At 36.9% G+C, this 18,945-nt stretch overlaps 2 protein-coding genes across 4 annotated transcripts; one reads left to right on the top strand and one right to left on the bottom strand.

The window, feature by feature from the left end:
- Positions 1-6,402: 6,402 nt before the first annotated feature.
- Positions 6,403-13,440, top strand: LOC107863060 (probable 6-phosphogluconolactonase 4, chloroplastic). Its single transcript, XM_047409493.1, has 3 exons — positions 6,403-6,981; positions 9,997-10,132; positions 12,758-13,440. Exons 1-3 carry the CDS (start codon positions 6,593-6,595, stop codon positions 13,220-13,222), a joined length of 990 nt encoding a protein of 329 aa, XP_047265449.1. The 5' UTR covers positions 6,403-6,592; the 3' UTR covers positions 13,223-13,440.
- A 574-nt stretch (positions 13,441-14,014) lies between these two features.
- On the bottom strand, positions 14,015-17,227 carry LOC107863061 (putative late blight resistance protein homolog R1B-8). 3 transcript variants are annotated; one of them, XM_047409491.1, is made up of 3 exons: positions 14,880-17,188; positions 14,362-14,785; positions 14,015-14,220 (listed from the first exon to the last, which is right to left on the bottom strand). In XM_047409491.1, the coding sequence occupies exons 1-2, from the start codon at positions 16,162-16,164 to the stop codon at positions 14,781-14,783; spliced, it is 1,290 nt and encodes a 429-aa protein (XP_047265447.1). In that variant the 5' UTR covers positions 16,165-17,188; the 3' UTR covers positions 14,015-14,220; positions 14,362-14,780. The 3 variants fall into 3 exon arrangements, with proteins under 3 accessions (XP_047265447.1, XP_047265445.1, XP_047265446.1); XM_047409489.1 differs by having other exon boundaries at positions 14,362-16,855; positions 16,959-17,188; XM_047409490.1 differs by having other exon boundaries at positions 14,362-17,227.
- Between the last annotated feature and the right edge of the window lie 1,718 nt (positions 17,228-18,945).

Raw genomic sequence — 18,945 nt, 5'->3', positions numbered from 1 at the left:
AAAAACCAATGTTTTTTCAAAGCCTGTAAAAGCTATACCTATCATATCGAGACCTGATAAAATAACAGGAAGGTCCTGCAGTTGGATTGAAGTTGGCTGAATAATCCCCTTTGCTTTAAGTTTCTTCAATATAGGTTCAGGGAACCTCATGTCCTTAAATTCTTTATTGGTGGAGGAATATCTTCCCCATCTACAATAATATGCCACTGCTTTCGAATAGCATCACAAGATTTGTTTGACATCTTTTTGATAGGTAATGGTGGTTTCCAACCGGTTAACAAAGGTTCCGTATAAGTAATACCTTTAGCTAGTTCGCGAACATAGGGAACTAGTTTGTAGCCTTTGATGATCTAAACTCAATATGGAACCCACAAGTATACATATAAAAAGTGCTTTTAAAAAAATAAAAGTGATGGATTTTGCACCATAATCTGGCAGATGTGCCTTTTAAGAAACTAAGTTAAGTGATTTTGTTGTCATAAAACATAGAAAACTAACTTTGTTAGATAAATGCATCAAGTTGAAAGATCATTCGGGTGATAATGTATAATCTGTTGATCATATATTTTCTGTGATCAACATCAGTAATATTATACAAATCCACCTGTTATACCATGGGAATTGTCAATATACCTGCTAATCCATTATGCCTGAAATTGTTACACACACTTCAGATAGTAAAACAACTTTGTCATTTTACTGAATCCATCCACTAGCTTTAGGCATAAGTCAACAGGCGAATTTCGCCAAGTAGTTTAACCTCTATTCTCTTCTATCTGGTCATCTCCACAACATCCCTAACTATAGAAGAAGCTGAGACTTGAGAGAATAAGTTCATTGAGGAGGTTCTATTTTCATCCTTGTTTAATGGCTCCACGGGTCACTTGCAAAGAAAGAATAAAACATGAAATGTACCTTTCTTAAACTCAAGTTCTCACTACCAAAGGTAAAAATTAGAGTTTGTGGAGAGTAAATATAAGGGTTGTGTAGTAACGACGAGGTTGGGAGAATTTATCTTGTCTCTGAGTCATCTACAATCTAAAATTCGTGATCACCTCTCACACAAATGAGATAACCAAATCTAATCACAGCTTCCATTTGTAAGTGACTTGACAATTGCAGAAAGCATAACTACTACGACCTAATCTGGAAATAGAGAATACCGGATATAGACATAATAATGAAAGGAATGTGCATTACTTACGACCTAAAGAACTTATAGCAACATGATGGAAATATTTAACTTCAGGTATCAAGTATTACCCAAGAAACTTCCTATCACCTTGATTTTGAACTTTTCCTTGAAGATTTCATACACTTGACTGTAGCTTTAGCCTTTTTAGAAATTTTTTTTTTTTTTTAGTTCTTCAGAAGGTGAAAGAGATGTTTCTCCTATCACCTTGATTTTAAACTTCTCCTTGAAACTTCCATCCACTTGATTGGAACTTTACCGCCTATTAGAGCAAAAGATCACACGCAATTCTTTGGGAGGCGAAAGCGATGCATACACACATCTTCCCAATGCCTGTGATAACACAGTTAAATTTCAGTTTACCCTGTTAGGGAGTTGGGATCCCATGCTCATGGGCGGAGCCACCTTGAATGAAGGGTGGTCAGATGAACACCCTTCGTCGAGTAATTACGTGGTCTACAAATGTTAAATGTTCACTATTATGAGTAAATATTTAATTTTGTACACCCTTAATATAACTGGGAAGAAAATTTGCACACCCTTTGCTAAATTCTGCTCATGCTTGATTTGATGAGAGAGTAAATGACTAGGTGGTGGTGACATGTCATGGATGATCCTAATCTTTTGGAATAGGTATCTTGCATGACCATTACCAATTTTCCAAACATTTCCCTTAAGGACTGGTGCTTTCATGTCACACCGAATCAAGACATCAAGTGAACTGACAGGTTCAATGCTCATTACATTATCGTTGATGCGCGTGAGTAGAGAAAGATACACTAAACATGCTTCAAAATATAAATGTGTCGTTTTCTAACTGGATGATGCAACTAATTATACTTAATTATATCCTTCTTGATTTTTAATTTTCGTTTTAGATATTAATTTTTCCTTTCCCCCCCCTCCTATTCATTTTTCTTTCTTCTTTTCTGCCCTTTATCTTTCTAGCTTTTCAAAATTTATCTCAAAACCATATCCAATTCCTCAATATCTTTTACCACCCTCTATGACATTCTCTTTTTCTGTTATTCTGTTCAAAAAAATAATTATCTTGATGTTATTATTACACATAAAAATAAAGATTAGCAATTTATTCATATCATATGTTGGTTTGCATTTGTTGGCTAGAAAAAGTATTCGCCAACATCTTTTTTTCGATGAATTTCAGCGCATACGTTAAAGCACTAATTAAAACTTTTTACTCATTTTTTTCTTTTTTAATCGATTGTCAAGATTTAAAATTTGTGATTGAAATCGTTCCACTCTCATTAAAAAAAATTAAATTTCGATGACTTTTTTTCCAGCTGTACAATTATATATCTCATCTATGAAGTATCTTGTTGAGAAGTCCTTTAAATTATGAGTGGTGTGTTTGTGTGGATTGTTATCATATATTGAAAAGATCTTCACAATGAAAAATGATGATGAATGCGTAAAAAATTGTGAGAATGAAGGTCGTTAATGACATTCTAAATGGAAATTGAGGAGGCTGTGGTTTGGAAGATGCGTCCGTCAATGGTGGTCATTGGTGGAATTGATATCGTGAATGGTGAATGTTCATGCATATTAATGGAGGTTGAATAGAGTGGTTTTGTCGTGGAGAGAAACAGTGAGAGTGAAGGAGGAGATGACGGGCGTCGGTGTATAGGCGGTTCAATAATCGGTCTGAGGGTGTTGGTGGAACAACGATTAGAGGCTTTGTGTGATGATGGAGTTGCTGAGAAATTTTTAATAAATAAAGGAGGAAAAATGGTGATCAATGGAGGAAATTGTTGATGGCTTCTTTTGGCATTAATGACGAATTGAGTGGAGAAAGGGGTGGCGCTGGTGGTGGTTTGCGAATAGTGAAAATGTAGATAAAAAATGGTGATGAATGTGAATAAATTGAAAAAGTTTGAGAAAAAAAAATTGTAAGAACTAAAAAAAAAGAAGAAGAAAGAAATAGTAAAAATCAAACAAATATATTAGATAAATTAAACAACAAAACTTTTAGGGATCGTATGGTGTAGGGCACTAATCTAGATAGTTCCGAGATAAAATAATAATTTCGAAATAAAATTTTTAATGCTTTATTTGGTTGCTTAATTTGGGATAACTTATCCGGTACTAATAAATCGTTATCCCATACATTAGATGGGATAACAATACCAACCTAGTTTATCCATGGAATAAAGGTCTGAAAAGACACAATTTCCCTCCACCTAACAACCTTTGATTATCACTTTCACATACATACAAGTACTTCTGCAGCTTCTACGAGTTTGGTTCTGTTGAGGTTTCTTTTCATTGATGAACTTCACATGGAGAAGCTACAAAAATAATTGAAGAAAATCTTTGTCATTAGCTTTTAGTCACTCACAAGGTTAAATTTTTTTTCAAAATCCATTTCTCTCACTACAGGAATATATATTAGTGCTTTGCTTCTGATTTTATTCTATGGCAGTAATGGACACAAGAAAGAGATCATTCTTGAGAAATCATTGGTATATCTGATATCTTTTCGTCTCTCTCATTTATATGTGTGCACGCATATAGTCATGTATGTGTGCTTTTGTGTGTGTGCGCATATATAGTCATGTATGTGTGCTTGTGTATGCGTGTGTGTTTATGCATGACACAAAATGACATTCAATCTCTTTACTGATACACTATGATATGTACACTTTGCTAGTAATTAATTATTAGATTTTCTCCTATAACTATTGACAGAAAAGAACAAAAGTTCTCTCCTATTATAAGGTGGTTCCTGCCTTGGTGCTATTGAAATTTCAATGGCTGCTTCATGCTTTATTGCTAATTAATGAATAGAATAAGTTCTAATGGTAAACCGAAAGATGTTCAGTCGCATATCACACAGCAACAAGAAACAAAATTACACAAACAGATGATCTAGCTAGCCATAATATAAGTTGCGCGGACTCTTAAATTCGGTGTCGCATCCGTGTCGGATTCTTCTAAAATATACTAGTTTTGGCGAATCCGACGAGCCCCTTTGACAATTTTGAAGAGTCCGAGCAACATAGGCCTAATAACATAATGCAGACCTATTTTTTCCATGAGTTAGTCCTGCAACCACTTCTAATGGAAGCTACTTTGAATGACAAAGAATGTGCACTACAAATTCAGCTCACCCCTGCTCCACATGACAGGAAAATTCCTCTCTATGACATTGCACATAACAGAGCTTGTGATAAAGGGGATGATATAAACTTTTCCCTTATCCCATATTTCCCTCCAGATAGTGAAAGGCTAAAGAAGATTGTAACTCAAGAATGGGTGAAAATAGTTGTCTCAAGTCTTCTTAATCCCTCTCATTTTCCCACTTCGGATGATATTGAAAGAAGAGATAAATGGGTCAGTGAACATGTTGAGGTGGAGATTTATGAAGTCGGAGGGATCCGTTCTCTTAATAGTGTAGTTCGTATTATCCTAGATGGGAGGTGTGAAATGCTCAAAAAGAATCAATAGACTATCTGATCTCCTATTGTGCCAGAAGGTGTTATTGCTAATAAAGAACTTACCCTTGAGCCTAACTCAACCTCAAAAACTAACTCATGAGAGCCGAATTGCCCAAAAACATATAAAGAGACCAAGGACTCTCTAACCCACCGATTTGGAACTCCAACACCCCCGCACGCCCATGGCTGGACATCTGGAGCGTGGATAATATAAAATGGGGGGCCCAACATCGGAAATAATGAACTGAGAGGTGTGAAATGCTCAAGAAGAATCAATAGGCATGGAAATACTATCTGATCTCCTATTGTGCCAGAAGGTGTCATTGCCTCTGTGATTGAACATATGACGAGGGAAAAAGACATGCACACTCCTTTTTCTTTATTATGGAAGGGTGCTAGTCACAGTGGGATGAGGGTGGGCTACAAGCTCCTGTCCTAGCTACATGTTGGAGTTTATCATGCCTGAAGACTTGTTTTAAAGATAAAAATTTTTGTAGTACCAATATGTGTTCATAGACATTGTCTGAACTCTTTGTTCTGAATAAAATCCGTGTTGCGGAGTTTTTGCTCTTTGTGAAAGCAATGAATGTTGGACCAAAATCAAAATTTGTTAGGGCACTACATGCATGGTATATTGGTATGTAGAAAGCTTGCAACATAGTTTTATGGTTGATCCGCTGCTTTCTTTCAAATAATTGTTGAAATTAGTGATTATCGCATCAAATAATCATGTTTGATAAACTTGGGCGTTTTTTTTGAGTTTTTAAGCTATTTTCGGCAGCTTAAATCAATTTAATAGGTGGATCAGTTTTAAGCAGATGAGAGGTTTGCTTGTTCAGGTATATGAAAATAACTAAGTTAAACAGGCTGAAGGGTATTTTTGTAAACACACAATATATTCTTAAAAATAATGCAATACATATTATTTTTAGTACTACAAACTAAACAACCACTAAAAAATAATACCATAATTAATCTCAAGACAACTAATTCCAATATAACTTATCTTCAAATCAAACAACCCCTTAAAATGATGGTCTACACACTGTTATGCTTTGGTCTGGATTGCTTTGAGAAGGTGATATCAGTTTCACATCAAATTAAAATAAGGGGTTGATAAATACATGTAATGTTATAGTCCTAAACTAAGTTATGCAGGCAAGTCTAAGGGATTCTTTTTATGTATTTTTTATTTGAAATATTATGATCAAATACGATTTTAATTTTATTTTTAATTTTAAAAATATCAAATTAAGTGAATATATTTTTAATTTTTATAACTAAACATATCCTTAAAAATAAATTTAACCTATTTTCAATAATTTAAGGATATATTTCACCCCTTTTCCCTCGCTAGAATATGTATCAAGATCCAAAATATTTCAAATGCTGGTGTCATTTTCTGTAGTTTTCCTAACAAATTAAAGTTACCTTAGATTTTCTGGCTCTTTGATCGTGAGTATTTTTTTAAAAATTTTAAAAAAATTATTTTATTTTAGTAAAAGTAATAGTGGTTGATCATGAAAATTTTAAATACAATTTGAAATTATATTTGAAAAGTAAAAATAAGAAAAACTTATTTTCACTTTGTTCATTCCTATGTCCCTCGCAAAATTTCAAAAACAACTTTAATTTATATTTTAATTTCATTTTTAATTTCGAAAATTTTTTATTGGAGCCTTTGTCCGGATCCAAACCGACTTTTTCCTAATCGATTTTCTCGCCTGTACCCCTCTTCTTTTCAGTCGGTCCAAAGAAAAAACAACACATTTTTCTATTCAAAATAATAATTGAATTTTAAAAACATATGCAAATTCAGAAAGGGGACACCTTCACACGTTTCGGTCAGTCAATCGATTTAGAAAGGCCCAGGTAGAGTACACACACCAACTCTAAAAAGCCCTGCTTCTCTCCTCACTCTTCAATTTCCTCTATATAAGAAATGACACACTGCGCACTGCGCCTAACCTCTCCCTCTCGCGCTCTCTCTGCTAACTTGCGCATCTCACCCACCCGATTCTCTCCGCTACGCCGCCGATCTCTTCCCTTAACCTCTCCGTCCGTCGCTGGAAAATCACTTTTTTTTTCCCTACCACATCGAAGAACCTTAGCGTTGAGTACAAATTCCTTGAAATCTCCGTACCATACAAAAGCATCAATGGCCGAAACAGTGACGGGGAAAAGCAAAGGGGAAGTACAAGTGTTCGATACCGAAGAGGAACTTGCTGTGTCTCTAGCGAAATACACTGCGGATTTATCGGAGAAGTTTTGCAAAGAGAGAGACGCTTTTACTGTTGTTGTTTCCGGTGGTTCACTTATCAAGTCACTCAGGTAATAGTGATTTCTACGCTCCTTCCATCCCTGTTTATGTGGCGCTGCTATAATTTTGAAAGTCTGTCAAATATACGTTTGATCGGAATGTTCGTTGTATGCCTTTAAATATTTTAAGCTAGTTAATTATTGTGATTTTTAATTTTTTAGAAAAGGGAAGTCAAAGAGGACAATGAGTTAGGCCGAGGTAGTTTTAGTTGCTACTCCTGTTGTGGTTATTACTGCATCCTTTTCATGTTTACTTAGTCAAAAATCCCTTCATGAAATTCAGTTTGATTAAATTTCAAAGCTAAATGGAAGTAGATTAATTTGATATTTAAAATTTAAACCTCAGATATTCGAAAACTATACGAAAAATGCTATAAGTTCCAATTGTCACGGGCTCATTTTTCAACGTGTCAGCGGCACACAATTTTGCCCGTGCGGCGCCCATGGTTCCCCCAACTATGGGCCAGCCTTCCTCATTTCCCAGGTCTTTGGCACGATCCTGTGCTTGTGGGAAGCTCGCCTCAGAGGCTTGCCCCCTTTGGTGCCGCTCCTTCAATATGTCGACTGACATAGCCAACGTATAAGCAACTCTTCTGGCGCACCGTTAATCCGTAGATCTCATCCATATGCGCTCCTGGGGATGGCTATGGACGTACTCGTCCCTTGCCTTGGCCTGAGCATTGCCATCGCATGCACAGTCCTATCCTCAAGCTTGACATCGCCTCATGCATGTGCACTTGGCTTTTGCTTCGCCCGAGTAGGGCAACCCTCAATCCTTGGCCTTTGTCTCAAGCGTCTTTCTTAGATATGCCCTCTCATGTCTTATGGCATAGCCAATCATAGCCCACGCAACTTGTATCCAGCTTCCGTAGCACAGTGTCGCCCCACAACTGCGCGTCTAGGCCAACGGACCCTTGCTCGCTTGGCTGAACCTTGACCAAGCTCACAAGTTAGCTCACGAGTCTCTTGGGGAGAGTATCTCGATTGCTCTATCGGCTTGGAGGCATCCTTCCATCATTTAGACAGCCCACGGGGCTTGTCGGTTCATATAGCCAACCTCTAGCCTTTTCCGACGCCCAACGCTAGTCCACCCGACCTTGCGTTGCCCATAGGGTTCCCGAGCCCTATGAGTACCTTGCGCATTCCTTTGACATGCCAAGGCAGGCCCTTGAGGTTGTCCCTCAAGGCAGCACACTTGGGGTGGCCATCTGTCGACACACCCGGGGGAGGCTGGTAGGCTGTCACCATTCATACCCCCCTTATATATGCTTAAAATAAATAATCCCAATGTCTGCCACTAGACATCATTTTGCCCGAGAATCATACTGGGGCTTAGATCATTCATCCAACCTTCAAATTGGGTGCCGTTTGTTCCTACTCCTTTCTCTTGACTTCCTTCACACCTCCATGAAGTTTCACCCCATTCCCATACACATGGAAGGAGTTATGGCCTTCGGACCAATCAGCAAATTACGACAATGCCACTGGACTTTGGCCAAGTCAAGCCCCTATCCAAACGGACTCCAAATGACCCCAAATTTGGTAAGCATACATAAGGTACCATCAATATCAACTCTCTAAACCGGAATCCTTAGATTCCACTTGTAGCTCAAAATGGCACGGCGCTGACATCGAACACCGCACACGATCCTCACCATGCCTCCGCCCCCTTGGGCTCACACCAAGCCCTCTCCAAATCACATTGGCACTCTTAGGACATGTCATGCAACGTATATAGATGCTTGTTGCCTCATGTTATGCCCCTTTGCCTCATCTTCGACTTCAGCATATTCCCTCAGCACATGCCGCCTGCATAGCTGACAAGGTTGCGGCCTAGTTGGCACGCCCAATCCTGGTGAGTGACAGGCCCCAAAACTTTGGGGCGTCACACAATCCTTCTCATATTAATATTAGGAAAAAATATATATTAAAAGTGTTGTCAAAGTTTTATGCAGTTTGACTCTCGAGAAGCAAAATATGACCAGTAAAAATGAACGGAAAAAGTACTTCCTAGCCAGTATGATTGATAGAATATCCTAGAACTGTAACTGGATAAGTAATTAATAGGCTTTAATTCACCTGCTTTCCTCAAGTTTTCTGCTTTCTCAGTTATACATATTTACATTTAACAAATGCCCTGTGATGTAATTTTGAATGGTTTGATGTACAACTAGTCGATAGAATATCTGTATGTAGATCTTCCTTAGGCCTGTAACAAGTGGCCGGTGCTTATTGGTTATTTCTATTTTATAATAAAGAACTGCTCTCTGAGTGCTAACAATGTAGCACTAATTACTTCTATTTAGTATGTCTTGAAACCATGCATCAGTGAGGAGGTGGAGGGTGTGAGGGGTTGGCTATAACAAGAGTTAGAAGAGGTAGAGGTAGACCAAAGAAGAACTGGTGAGGTGATTGATTAGACAGGATATGCCACAACTTCTACTGACTGAGGACATGAACCCAGATAGGAAGACAAGGAGATGGATGATTGGGATGGAAGAGTAGTAGGTAAGTAGAGTGTTTTCGCACTTTTAGTAGCATGACTTAGGTATCAAATAGTTTTTCTTCTTTCCTTTTCTTCCGTTCTTTTTTTTTTTTCCCTTTCTTTCTCTTTTCTCTCCAATGTGTATTAATATCTGTTTCTACACTTGTTTTGTGCATATTATTTTGCTCTTTCTTTTTCTCTCATACTTCTTTGCTTTTTTGAGCCGAGGGTCTACCGAAAACAACCTCTCAACCCTACAATGGTAGTGGTAAGGTCTGCGTACATCCTACCCTCCCCAGACCCCACTCGCAGGATCACACTGGGTATATCGTCGTCGTTGTTAATTTTGGTGGTTTATGCTACTTTTTAGTCATTTTCAAATATATAAATTTTATTTAAAAAATATAAGTCTTCTACATCCGAGTTTAGGTTGAAAGTTTAGAAGTTTGAGTCTCAAAATTTCAACTTTGACACATAAATTGGACAGAGTGAGTATTATTTTGGGGATATTTGGGGTTGCTAATGTTTGTTGCAAAGTACAGGAAATTGGTGGAGCGACCATATATTGATTCAATAGACTGGTCAAAGTGGCATGTTTTCTGGGTGGATGAGAGAGTGGTTCCAAAGGATCATCCTGACAGCAATTACTTGCTTGCTTATGATGCTTTTCTATCCAAGGTACATTTTTCTTTCTACAATATATTGGATTTTATTTAGTACTGCCACAATGTTTGGTGTCTTCATTAGCTTTCCACTAGTATTATGTCTCAGGTCTCGTCCAAATATTTGTTGTTTCTCCCCAACTATTGTTATCTTTTACTATGTTACCTTTATCCAAAAAAAAAAAAAACTTTGTTATCTTTTACTTGTTTGCCCGATCAAAAAAGTGCGAGATTTCCAGAATTTTTTGAATCACGGGCTATGCTAAAGGTCTCAAATCTCTACAAAAAGTTTAGTGGGAAATGTGAAGAGAGATTATTGCATTTTATGACGCTATATGAGTATTGATGGAGAATACACATGTTATAATCAAGCTTCCCATTCATAAACTCCAGATGAATCATTTGGGAGAATAGATGAGAAGTAAATATGTTAGTCCAGTGTTAAAGGGAATGCAAGCTATGTATACTACATACATATAATGCTCCGCAGCTTGATTAAAAGAACATGTAAATTCCGCAGCGCCTTAGCTTAAGATACTAATGGCCCTGTTAAAATGAAATTTACATTTATTTCCCACTGTTAAACACATTTTTTGCGTTGTCTGTGCTTAATAGATCAAACATACTAGCAATAAATTTATTTTAAGTTTCTTGAGATCTCTCTGACGAAGAAACTTGTGCAGATGCACCTTGAATATATGGTTTGATAATTACTGTTCCAAAATCTAATGAGAAGTATATATCCTTATGCTAAGCTGCAACATGAATAAGCTGCCTGTTCTTGGATAGAGCAAAGATAGGCAATGTTTTTTGATTGAACATGTTGTGGTTGTTGGTTAGGAGTGGAGGTGTAAACTGTTTGTTTCCTCACATAGATTTGAGACTTGCACAATTTGTATTGTCATTCTCAGAGAAACATATGTTTTGCAATGGAATAAAATGACTGGAGACACCCTCATTAGTAAGTATATTGTAGAAGTAGTAGAAAGCAAAAACCAATTATCATATGAGGCAAAATGAGAGCTCGCAAAAAGCTTTAAGTTACAGGGAAGCAGAACCTACCGCCAAGGTGTAGGGGAAGCTTTTGATATACTTAAAAGACTTAAGCCATGCAATCAGGACGCCTATTCTCCCCCTCGTGATGTGGCGATTTGGCTTTAGCTCCTTATAGCTTGACCCTATTTTTTGCGTTCTCGATTAATCAAGTGGAGATCTGTTGTGCAAAATTAACCATTCATCATTCTTAGTCTTTTCGTTTTGAAGGGGGAGTGAAAATAACCCCCCTTCCGTTGCTACAAAAAGTTAATCCCCTCTCTTTTTATTTAATAGAAAAGCAACACCAGTTAGCTAGATCAAATTATATACTTCTGGGCAGCCCCGTGCACAAGTATCCCGCGTTCACGCAAGGTCAGGGGAAGGGCAGCACCCCGAGGGGTGTGAAAACATTAGTGGTTGCTTTCATGGCTCGAACCTGTGACCTATAGGTCACATGTAGACAACTTTACCGTTTCTCCGAGGCTTCCCTTCTATGATCACTGAACATCTTTTCAAGTAAGTGCAGAAAGGCGTCACTTGAAAGTGGATTTTAGACTTTTCGTGTGGGGGGGTGGAGAGGGGCGCGATTGGTTGTTCATAATGCACCAGAAAGATAGACAATCAATTGGTATACATGATCATATCTATCTTGGAGCTAACCGTGCCGGTATGCTGTATGTATCAAATAGGTTTTAGATAACTTTTCCGGGGATAGGTGATAACACTACATTACCACAATTTAATTTTTAGAAAAGAACCTGCACTGTAAGTTACCAGTTTACAAAAAACAATTAAAAACTTACTCTGTTGAAAAAGATATGAAATCGGAATAAACAACATTAAATCGTACTTTTTGTTTGCACAATATATGCATAAAATCCTGATATAAAGAACTTGTCAACCCTGAAGCCCTTCAATGAAAGACTTCAAGCAATCACTGAGGTCCCCATTTTCTTTTGTGGGGGACTTTTGTGTTATAGAAAATTCTATAGTATTAGCAAAATACTGCAAGCATCTACAGTTGTAAGGATTGCTTAATGAGAATGATTTGGAGATTTTTGTAGCTAGAGGAGTTCAGTGGGGTTAATATTTAGAGGACCAAGTGAAAAAGTAATTCAATATAGTTCAAGTGCTCGTTGGATATTTAATGAGCTGCTGATAAGATTAGTTGCACACTCGAGCTTATGTCGACTTTGCTGAATTCCAGCTAAGTGTGATATAAGCGGGTTTGAATTGCAGCTTCAATCTTGACCTGCTCACTTCATTGAACTTCCTTTGTGAAACTCTATCAGGTTAAATGGGCTTGCCATGACATCTTATTGGCTGTCCAACCAGGTCTAAAACAGAGTATCTAATATGAAGATGTTCCGAACTAAACTACAAAAAGATCTTATCACAAAAGACCTTCTGGTGGTGCATGGCTGCCAAGGGCATCATTTTGGATTTCATAGCTCATAGTACATTAGTACTTGCATACATGTGAATTGCCTTGCATTGTTTGATCTTTTTATGAATGGTGATAGTTGTTACTTCATCATTGTTCTCATTTCACATCTTTAGTTTTGTATACCAAACTCCTTATCCCGCCTTTACTTTTCTTGGACAGATACCTATTCCTGCTGGTCATGTGTATGCCATAAATGATGCATTATCACCAGAAGCTGCGGCAGATGATTACGAGACTTGTCTAAGGCACTTAGTTAAGAACAATATTGTAGATATCTCTAAAGAGAGTGGTTTTCCAAAATTTGATGTAATGCTATTGGGTATGGGTCCAGATGGACATGTTGCTTCCTTGTTTCCCGGGCACCCTCTTGTCCATGAGAAAGAGAAGTGGGTCACCTTCATCAAGGACTCCCCAAAACCTCCGCCAGATAGGATTACATTTACATTTCCTGTGATAAACTCATCTGCAAATATCGCACTTGTTGTAGCAGGCGTTGGGAAGGCAGATGTAGTGCATAAATCGCTAGGTGATAGTAAAAGTTCAGATGTGCTGCCTGTGCAAATGGTTTCACCTGAAGGAGAATTGGTCTGGTTTTTAGACAAGGCTGCAGCTTCAAAGCTGTAAGGACGAAGATATGCGAGTTGTGAACCAGTGCTTCATTGCTGTGTGCATTTTGTAATTTTAATACATTATCGAGAAGGGTTGTTTTTCCCAGTATTGTCTGTACAATGTCGAGGATTCATATGCCATGGTCCATTTTTTGGCAGTTTTTTCCTCGCTTGTTTCTGTAATGGTGCTTGGCTATCAGGAAGTCAGTAATAAAACTGCAGTTTGTGCTGTTATTATCCTTTCATCTACAAGTTAAAGTGGCATGTGAACAGGTTGTTTGTATCATTAACGGGGTCTGTTTTACCTAGTGCAAAGAAAGGTTATTACGCTAAATAATGACAGACAGAAGTTCGAGGAAGAGTAGTTTCGAAACTATATTCTCCTAATCTCCTTTATGTTCCGATTTGACTGCAATCTCACTTCATTAACCAGAGTAATAACACATATATTCTGGTTGTGTAATCAAAGCATACCTCTCTTTTAGACCCCTATGTCTTCTGCTTCTCTATGTTTGTCTCTTTCCCACATGCTTTGCCTCTCTATTCTTCTTCCTTTTGGTCTCAACTGTAATTCTAACGCAAAAGTTATCAACTGCTTAAAGTCTAATTTGATATTAGTCCGGGACTTTAGAGATTGTTGGTACATGGGTTTTGAACTGATTGCAGGTTTATATATGTGACAACATGTCCGCCTTCCCTGCAAAGTGCTCTGTTCTTGGCTCCATGAAGCCTGCCGTTCATTTTTGTTATTAACAAACTATTAGCTTAATGATTTTTTTCGATAGTCCTGCTAAATAATACAACCAAGCTCAAAATAATCTTTCTCAGTATTAGATTTTTTGTACGACAATGTTCAGGAAATGTCCGTGGATCGCACTGACACGGGCCATGGGCCGTCTAGCATCGTAAGAAATAGAAAAGAAACTAAAGTTGAACATGTTGCAAGTGGTCTCATTGCTTGAGAGTCATCACATGCACACCGCATTCCATTAACTTGCATGATCAGCTCCTCTACTGCAAGGAGAAGGAACTCATCATCATTATGCTTGAAGCATATCAATGATGTCCAAAGCATCACAAGACACGTAAAATAATGACGCATTTAAAAAAAAAAACTGATTTGTGAACAATTATTTGAGACAATTTGAGTCTTACCTACAATCATCGATGAGGACATCAAGGCAGTCATTCCCCATGCTTTCTTGTTCTTGAATTTCATTCACGGAATTTGCTGCAGATCTTCTGTAATTATACAGCTCAATCGACTCCAAGGTATAAATTTCCCCAAAGTCTTTAGGGATTTCCTGCAGGTATATGCATGTTCTCAGAACTAGGCGTTGCAGCATTGGGAAGTTAACACTGCCAGCTTTCCACTGCATCAGATCATTGTCCTAATTAGGAGGAACTTAAGTTGATTGAAAATTTCTCGATCATTTAATCTCCATACATCACCATAGAATCCATAGTTTTTAATTTTTAGCACTTCCAGTTTTGGCAGCTTCACAATATTTGCCATGTCTTCCCAAGGCAAGAAAGTATAGCTTAAAGTCAACCTCTTCAGAGATGCTGGCAAATTATACTTGCATGGGATTGGGAACAAGTAAAGGTTATCTTCAGTTGTTCGAGTCTTTTTAAACAGGAAAGGTTATTTAGGTGCTCAGACATCTTCTCACCTTGGCAATCCTTCTGACGTCCATGAAGTGTAAGCGTCTTAAGATTTGGAATAGCAGAAAACAACTCAAAAGTACAGCTAGACATGCTTAGACAGGAAAGTCCCTCCAAATTCTGCAGCTTTGATGGAATTTTGGGGAGAAAAATTGAATGACTCACCTGAAGATGCCTTAAATGTTTCATTCGCCAAATAGTCTTATGTATAGTTGGAGGATTATGACCTAGGCTTCGAACAATGAAGATCTGCAGATTATAAAGCTCTGACAAAGAACAGTGAGGATCATCACAATAGCCTAATTGAAGGTACCTCAGATGTAATAATTTTGTTATCACCAGTGGGAACTCTTCAAAACCATATTGAACGACTGCTAACACTCTTAGCAATTTGAAGCACGCCATAAGAGGGACTTGTTCAGAACCTAATGAACAGAAGAAGTGCAAAGTGCGAGTGAGATGATCACTTGATGAAGACTCCAAGCAATCATCCTGATAAATGCTTGAATGGAAGCTGTAGCGACGAACATGAATCATCTTTGCTGAAGGATCTTTAGTAACCTGCAAGAACTTCTCTTTCTCAGCTTCTCTTAATATTAAGTCGCGAACAAGATCATGGACACCACACGTTTTCCACTCGCCATTAAATCTCCGGTTTCTAACCATTATCAGATTCCTGCTAACAAGATCCTCCAAACAATCTCTTCCCACTAATTCTTCCCATAGGAAACCCTCAGAAACCCATAAGTTGATCAAACTCTCTATGTTAACATCACTATCTTCTGGAAAGACTCCCATGTAGAGAAAACATGGTTTAAGATGATTAGGTAAGTAATTATAACTCATAGCAAGCACTCCTAGACAACTATCTGATTCATTAACAACAACTTTACTGACACTTTTGGCAACATCTTTCCAACTTTCTAGTGTCCTTCCAATTTTAAAAAGATGCCCCGCAACAACTAGAAGAGCTAATGGTAGTCCTTGGCATCTCTGTGCTACTTGCTTCCCTATATCCTCTAATTCATCAGGACAAACTTGTTGTGCCCCAAACACCTTTTCACTAAGTAACTTCCAACTGTCATCTGCATTCAAGAGGCTTACCTCATGAGGCGGGCTATCAGGGTCAGCATGCATCGCCACACCTCTGAGCCTACTTGTCAAAACAATTCGACTACCATTATCATCGTCTGGAAAAGTTCTTGACATAAGATCCCAGACGTCATTACTCCAAATATCGTCCATGACAACAAGATACCTTCGACCCTTTAACTTTTTGAATATCCTATCCATCAATTTATCATCATCATCATCGTCTCTTGTTTGATCTGATCGTTTGAAACACACGAAAGAACGCCTAACAACAAATCTCTAGTGTGGTATTCTTGAGATAGAGTCACCCAAATATGCATGTCAAAGTGATCCCTGATTTCAGGATCATCATATGCCATTTTTGCAAGAGTTGTTTTGCCTATGCCCCCATTCCCAGAATGGGGATAACCTCTCGACTAGACATCGACCCTTTTAGTCTTCTAATGATTCCCATGAGGTCATCTTCGAGACCCACCACAACAGTTTCTGGATTCAGTTTTGCAACATGTCTGGATGAATGACCAGGCAACAGCAAATCACCAGTTTGCAGATCCTCATTTGTAACAAAACTATCTCTCATCACGTCCCTCTTCATAACATCAATCTTTTCGACAAGAGGAGACAACTTCACATAATGCCTCTCTTGCTTTTCCTTTTTCCACTTCTTTTATTTTATATATCTCTAGCTCTATCACATCCTCTGCTTCACTGACTGCACTTCTGATCTCTCTCTCCAACTCTTTAACCTTAGCACAGTAGTCCCGCCATCTCTGGCCTTTGTTCTCAAGGAAGTCTCGGAAATATTCAAGACTTTCAAGGAGAGAGTCCACCATTTTTCTTGTATCATCACTTATCCAATGTGGCTTTAGCTGCACCAGTTGCTTCAAAGTTCCTACCAGAGAAATCACAGCAACATAAGCCATCTCCTAGATCAAACAAAACATGGAATTGAGAGAACGAACACGAAAAGCAAGAGCTAGTAAAGAGTTGTATGCCTCATCAAATGCATAGCAGCAATATTTAGCAAATTGACTTAACAAAGAAAGATCCAGCGAAAATCACATTCAATGCTGCAGTTTGTTGTTAGAAAGAGAATTAAGGAGGAAATAATAATATCAGATCTCCCAAATAAAGAAGAAAAGAAGCTGAAAAGTAAACTATGTGTTGAAAGTAGCTAAACTTTGAGTTCTTGAAACCTAAAAAAGAAGCCACATGACCCCTCAGACATGTTTGTTCCCTTTTGAGAAAAATACGGCAAGTTTCCGATTAAAAAAACATAAGCGGGTTCCACAAACTTGTTTCTAAAAAAAAAAATTAAGTTTGTTGAACAACTAGGATAGTTGTGGGATAATTACGTTAGTTGTCTGAATAATTTTGTGCAGTTATTGAACAAATTCTCTCAGTTGTCGAATAATTACGCCTAGTTATTGAACAACTCACAAAGTTGTTAAACAACTACCAAAATTATTCTACAACTGGGACAAATTATTAGAACGAAAAAAATTAAAAAAAAATTTATCCCTCCCACTTAATTTAAAAAATTAAAAAATTCCTACTTAATTAGATAACTTATTTATCTTTTTTAATCCAATTCCGTTGTCTTTTACTATTAAACAAGTTCAAGTGGTTGTGTGGTCCCTTGGGATTTTTGCTCAACAATGCAAAATAAATAAATGTAATATAGTATGTCCTTGAAAGCAACACTCATTAATACTCTTTTTTTTTTTTTTCGGTGAAACAACACTCGTTAATACTCACTTGAGTCTTGAGTTGAAAATAAATGATTTTTATCTCACTGCGCACCTATTAAAGAGACGAATTTAGAAAATAAACTATATTTTATTTTTAATATTTATTCTTTCTGATATCATCAAATAATTTTTAAATTTTTAGCCATATTAAAATAAAGTTGATTAAGTTTTTGAAATTCATAATCTAGAAAGTATAACTGAACGATAAAATTAAAAAAAAAATTCAATATATCTCTTGAAAAAGGAATAATTCACTTATCTTAAATATTGAGAATCAGTTCAAAAATTTATTTATTTTGAATAAAACGGAGTAGTAGATTGAGAAAAGGGGGAAGACGTGAAAAATATAAGTTTGAACAATAAGCAAGCTTAGAAATGAAATTCTTTGTTTGTTTTTTTTGGTAATGCAGAAATGAAATTCTATTCCTATTGCCAAGTTAATTACGTGGATGGTCATCCATGTAGTGAAAATAATCCACCAAAGTTCAAAGCCATTCAATTATTATGAGTAAATAGACATCCTAAACTTTACATCAAATTATAACTTTGACCTTAAATTTTGATAATACATAAATATGACCTTTAATTATTCAAAATTACACAAATATAACCTCTAATCCTACGTGGCAAAACGCGTATTTAACACGTAAACTGAGTGCGTCCAATTTAAAATTTAAGGACATAATACATAAATAAAACCTTAAACTTTGACAGTGCACAAATATGACCTTTAACTATTCAAAACTGCACAAATATGACCTTTAAATGACTCTTCACTATTATTTTTTCATTATTTTCGGCTCAAAGATGAAAATGACATCTAATTTCTTTTGTCATTGTGAAAAAAGAGTAATATTGAAGATTTATTAATTAGGCGGGTCAACCTCATACGAAAAAATCAAGCGGGGTATGTATATATATTATAAAGCAGAGGACGAATTTAAGTTATATAATATATCTAAATATTATTTATTTAAATATTAAATTAAAGATGAAACCATACTAATAATAAAAAAAATTATAGTTTTAATAAAACGTTATTAAATTAATGTTATTAAGGATAGTAGTAGTACATTAAACTAACGTTATCAAATTAACGTAATTAAAATGTTATTAAATTAACGTTATTAAATTAACGAGGGACAGACCTACGTGGTTGCCATGGGGTTCACCTGAACCCCCTCGGTAAAAAAATTATGTTGTATATATATAAGATAGAAAATGTATATTT

Source organism: Capsicum annuum, chromosome 3 (assembly GCF_002878395.1).
Source record: "Capsicum annuum cultivar UCD-10X-F1 chromosome 3, UCD10Xv1.1, whole genome shotgun sequence".
Classification (NCBI taxonomy): Eukaryota; Viridiplantae; Streptophyta; class Magnoliopsida; order Solanales; family Solanaceae; genus Capsicum; species Capsicum annuum.
This window is presented reverse-complemented; position numbering and strand designations above follow the sequence as displayed.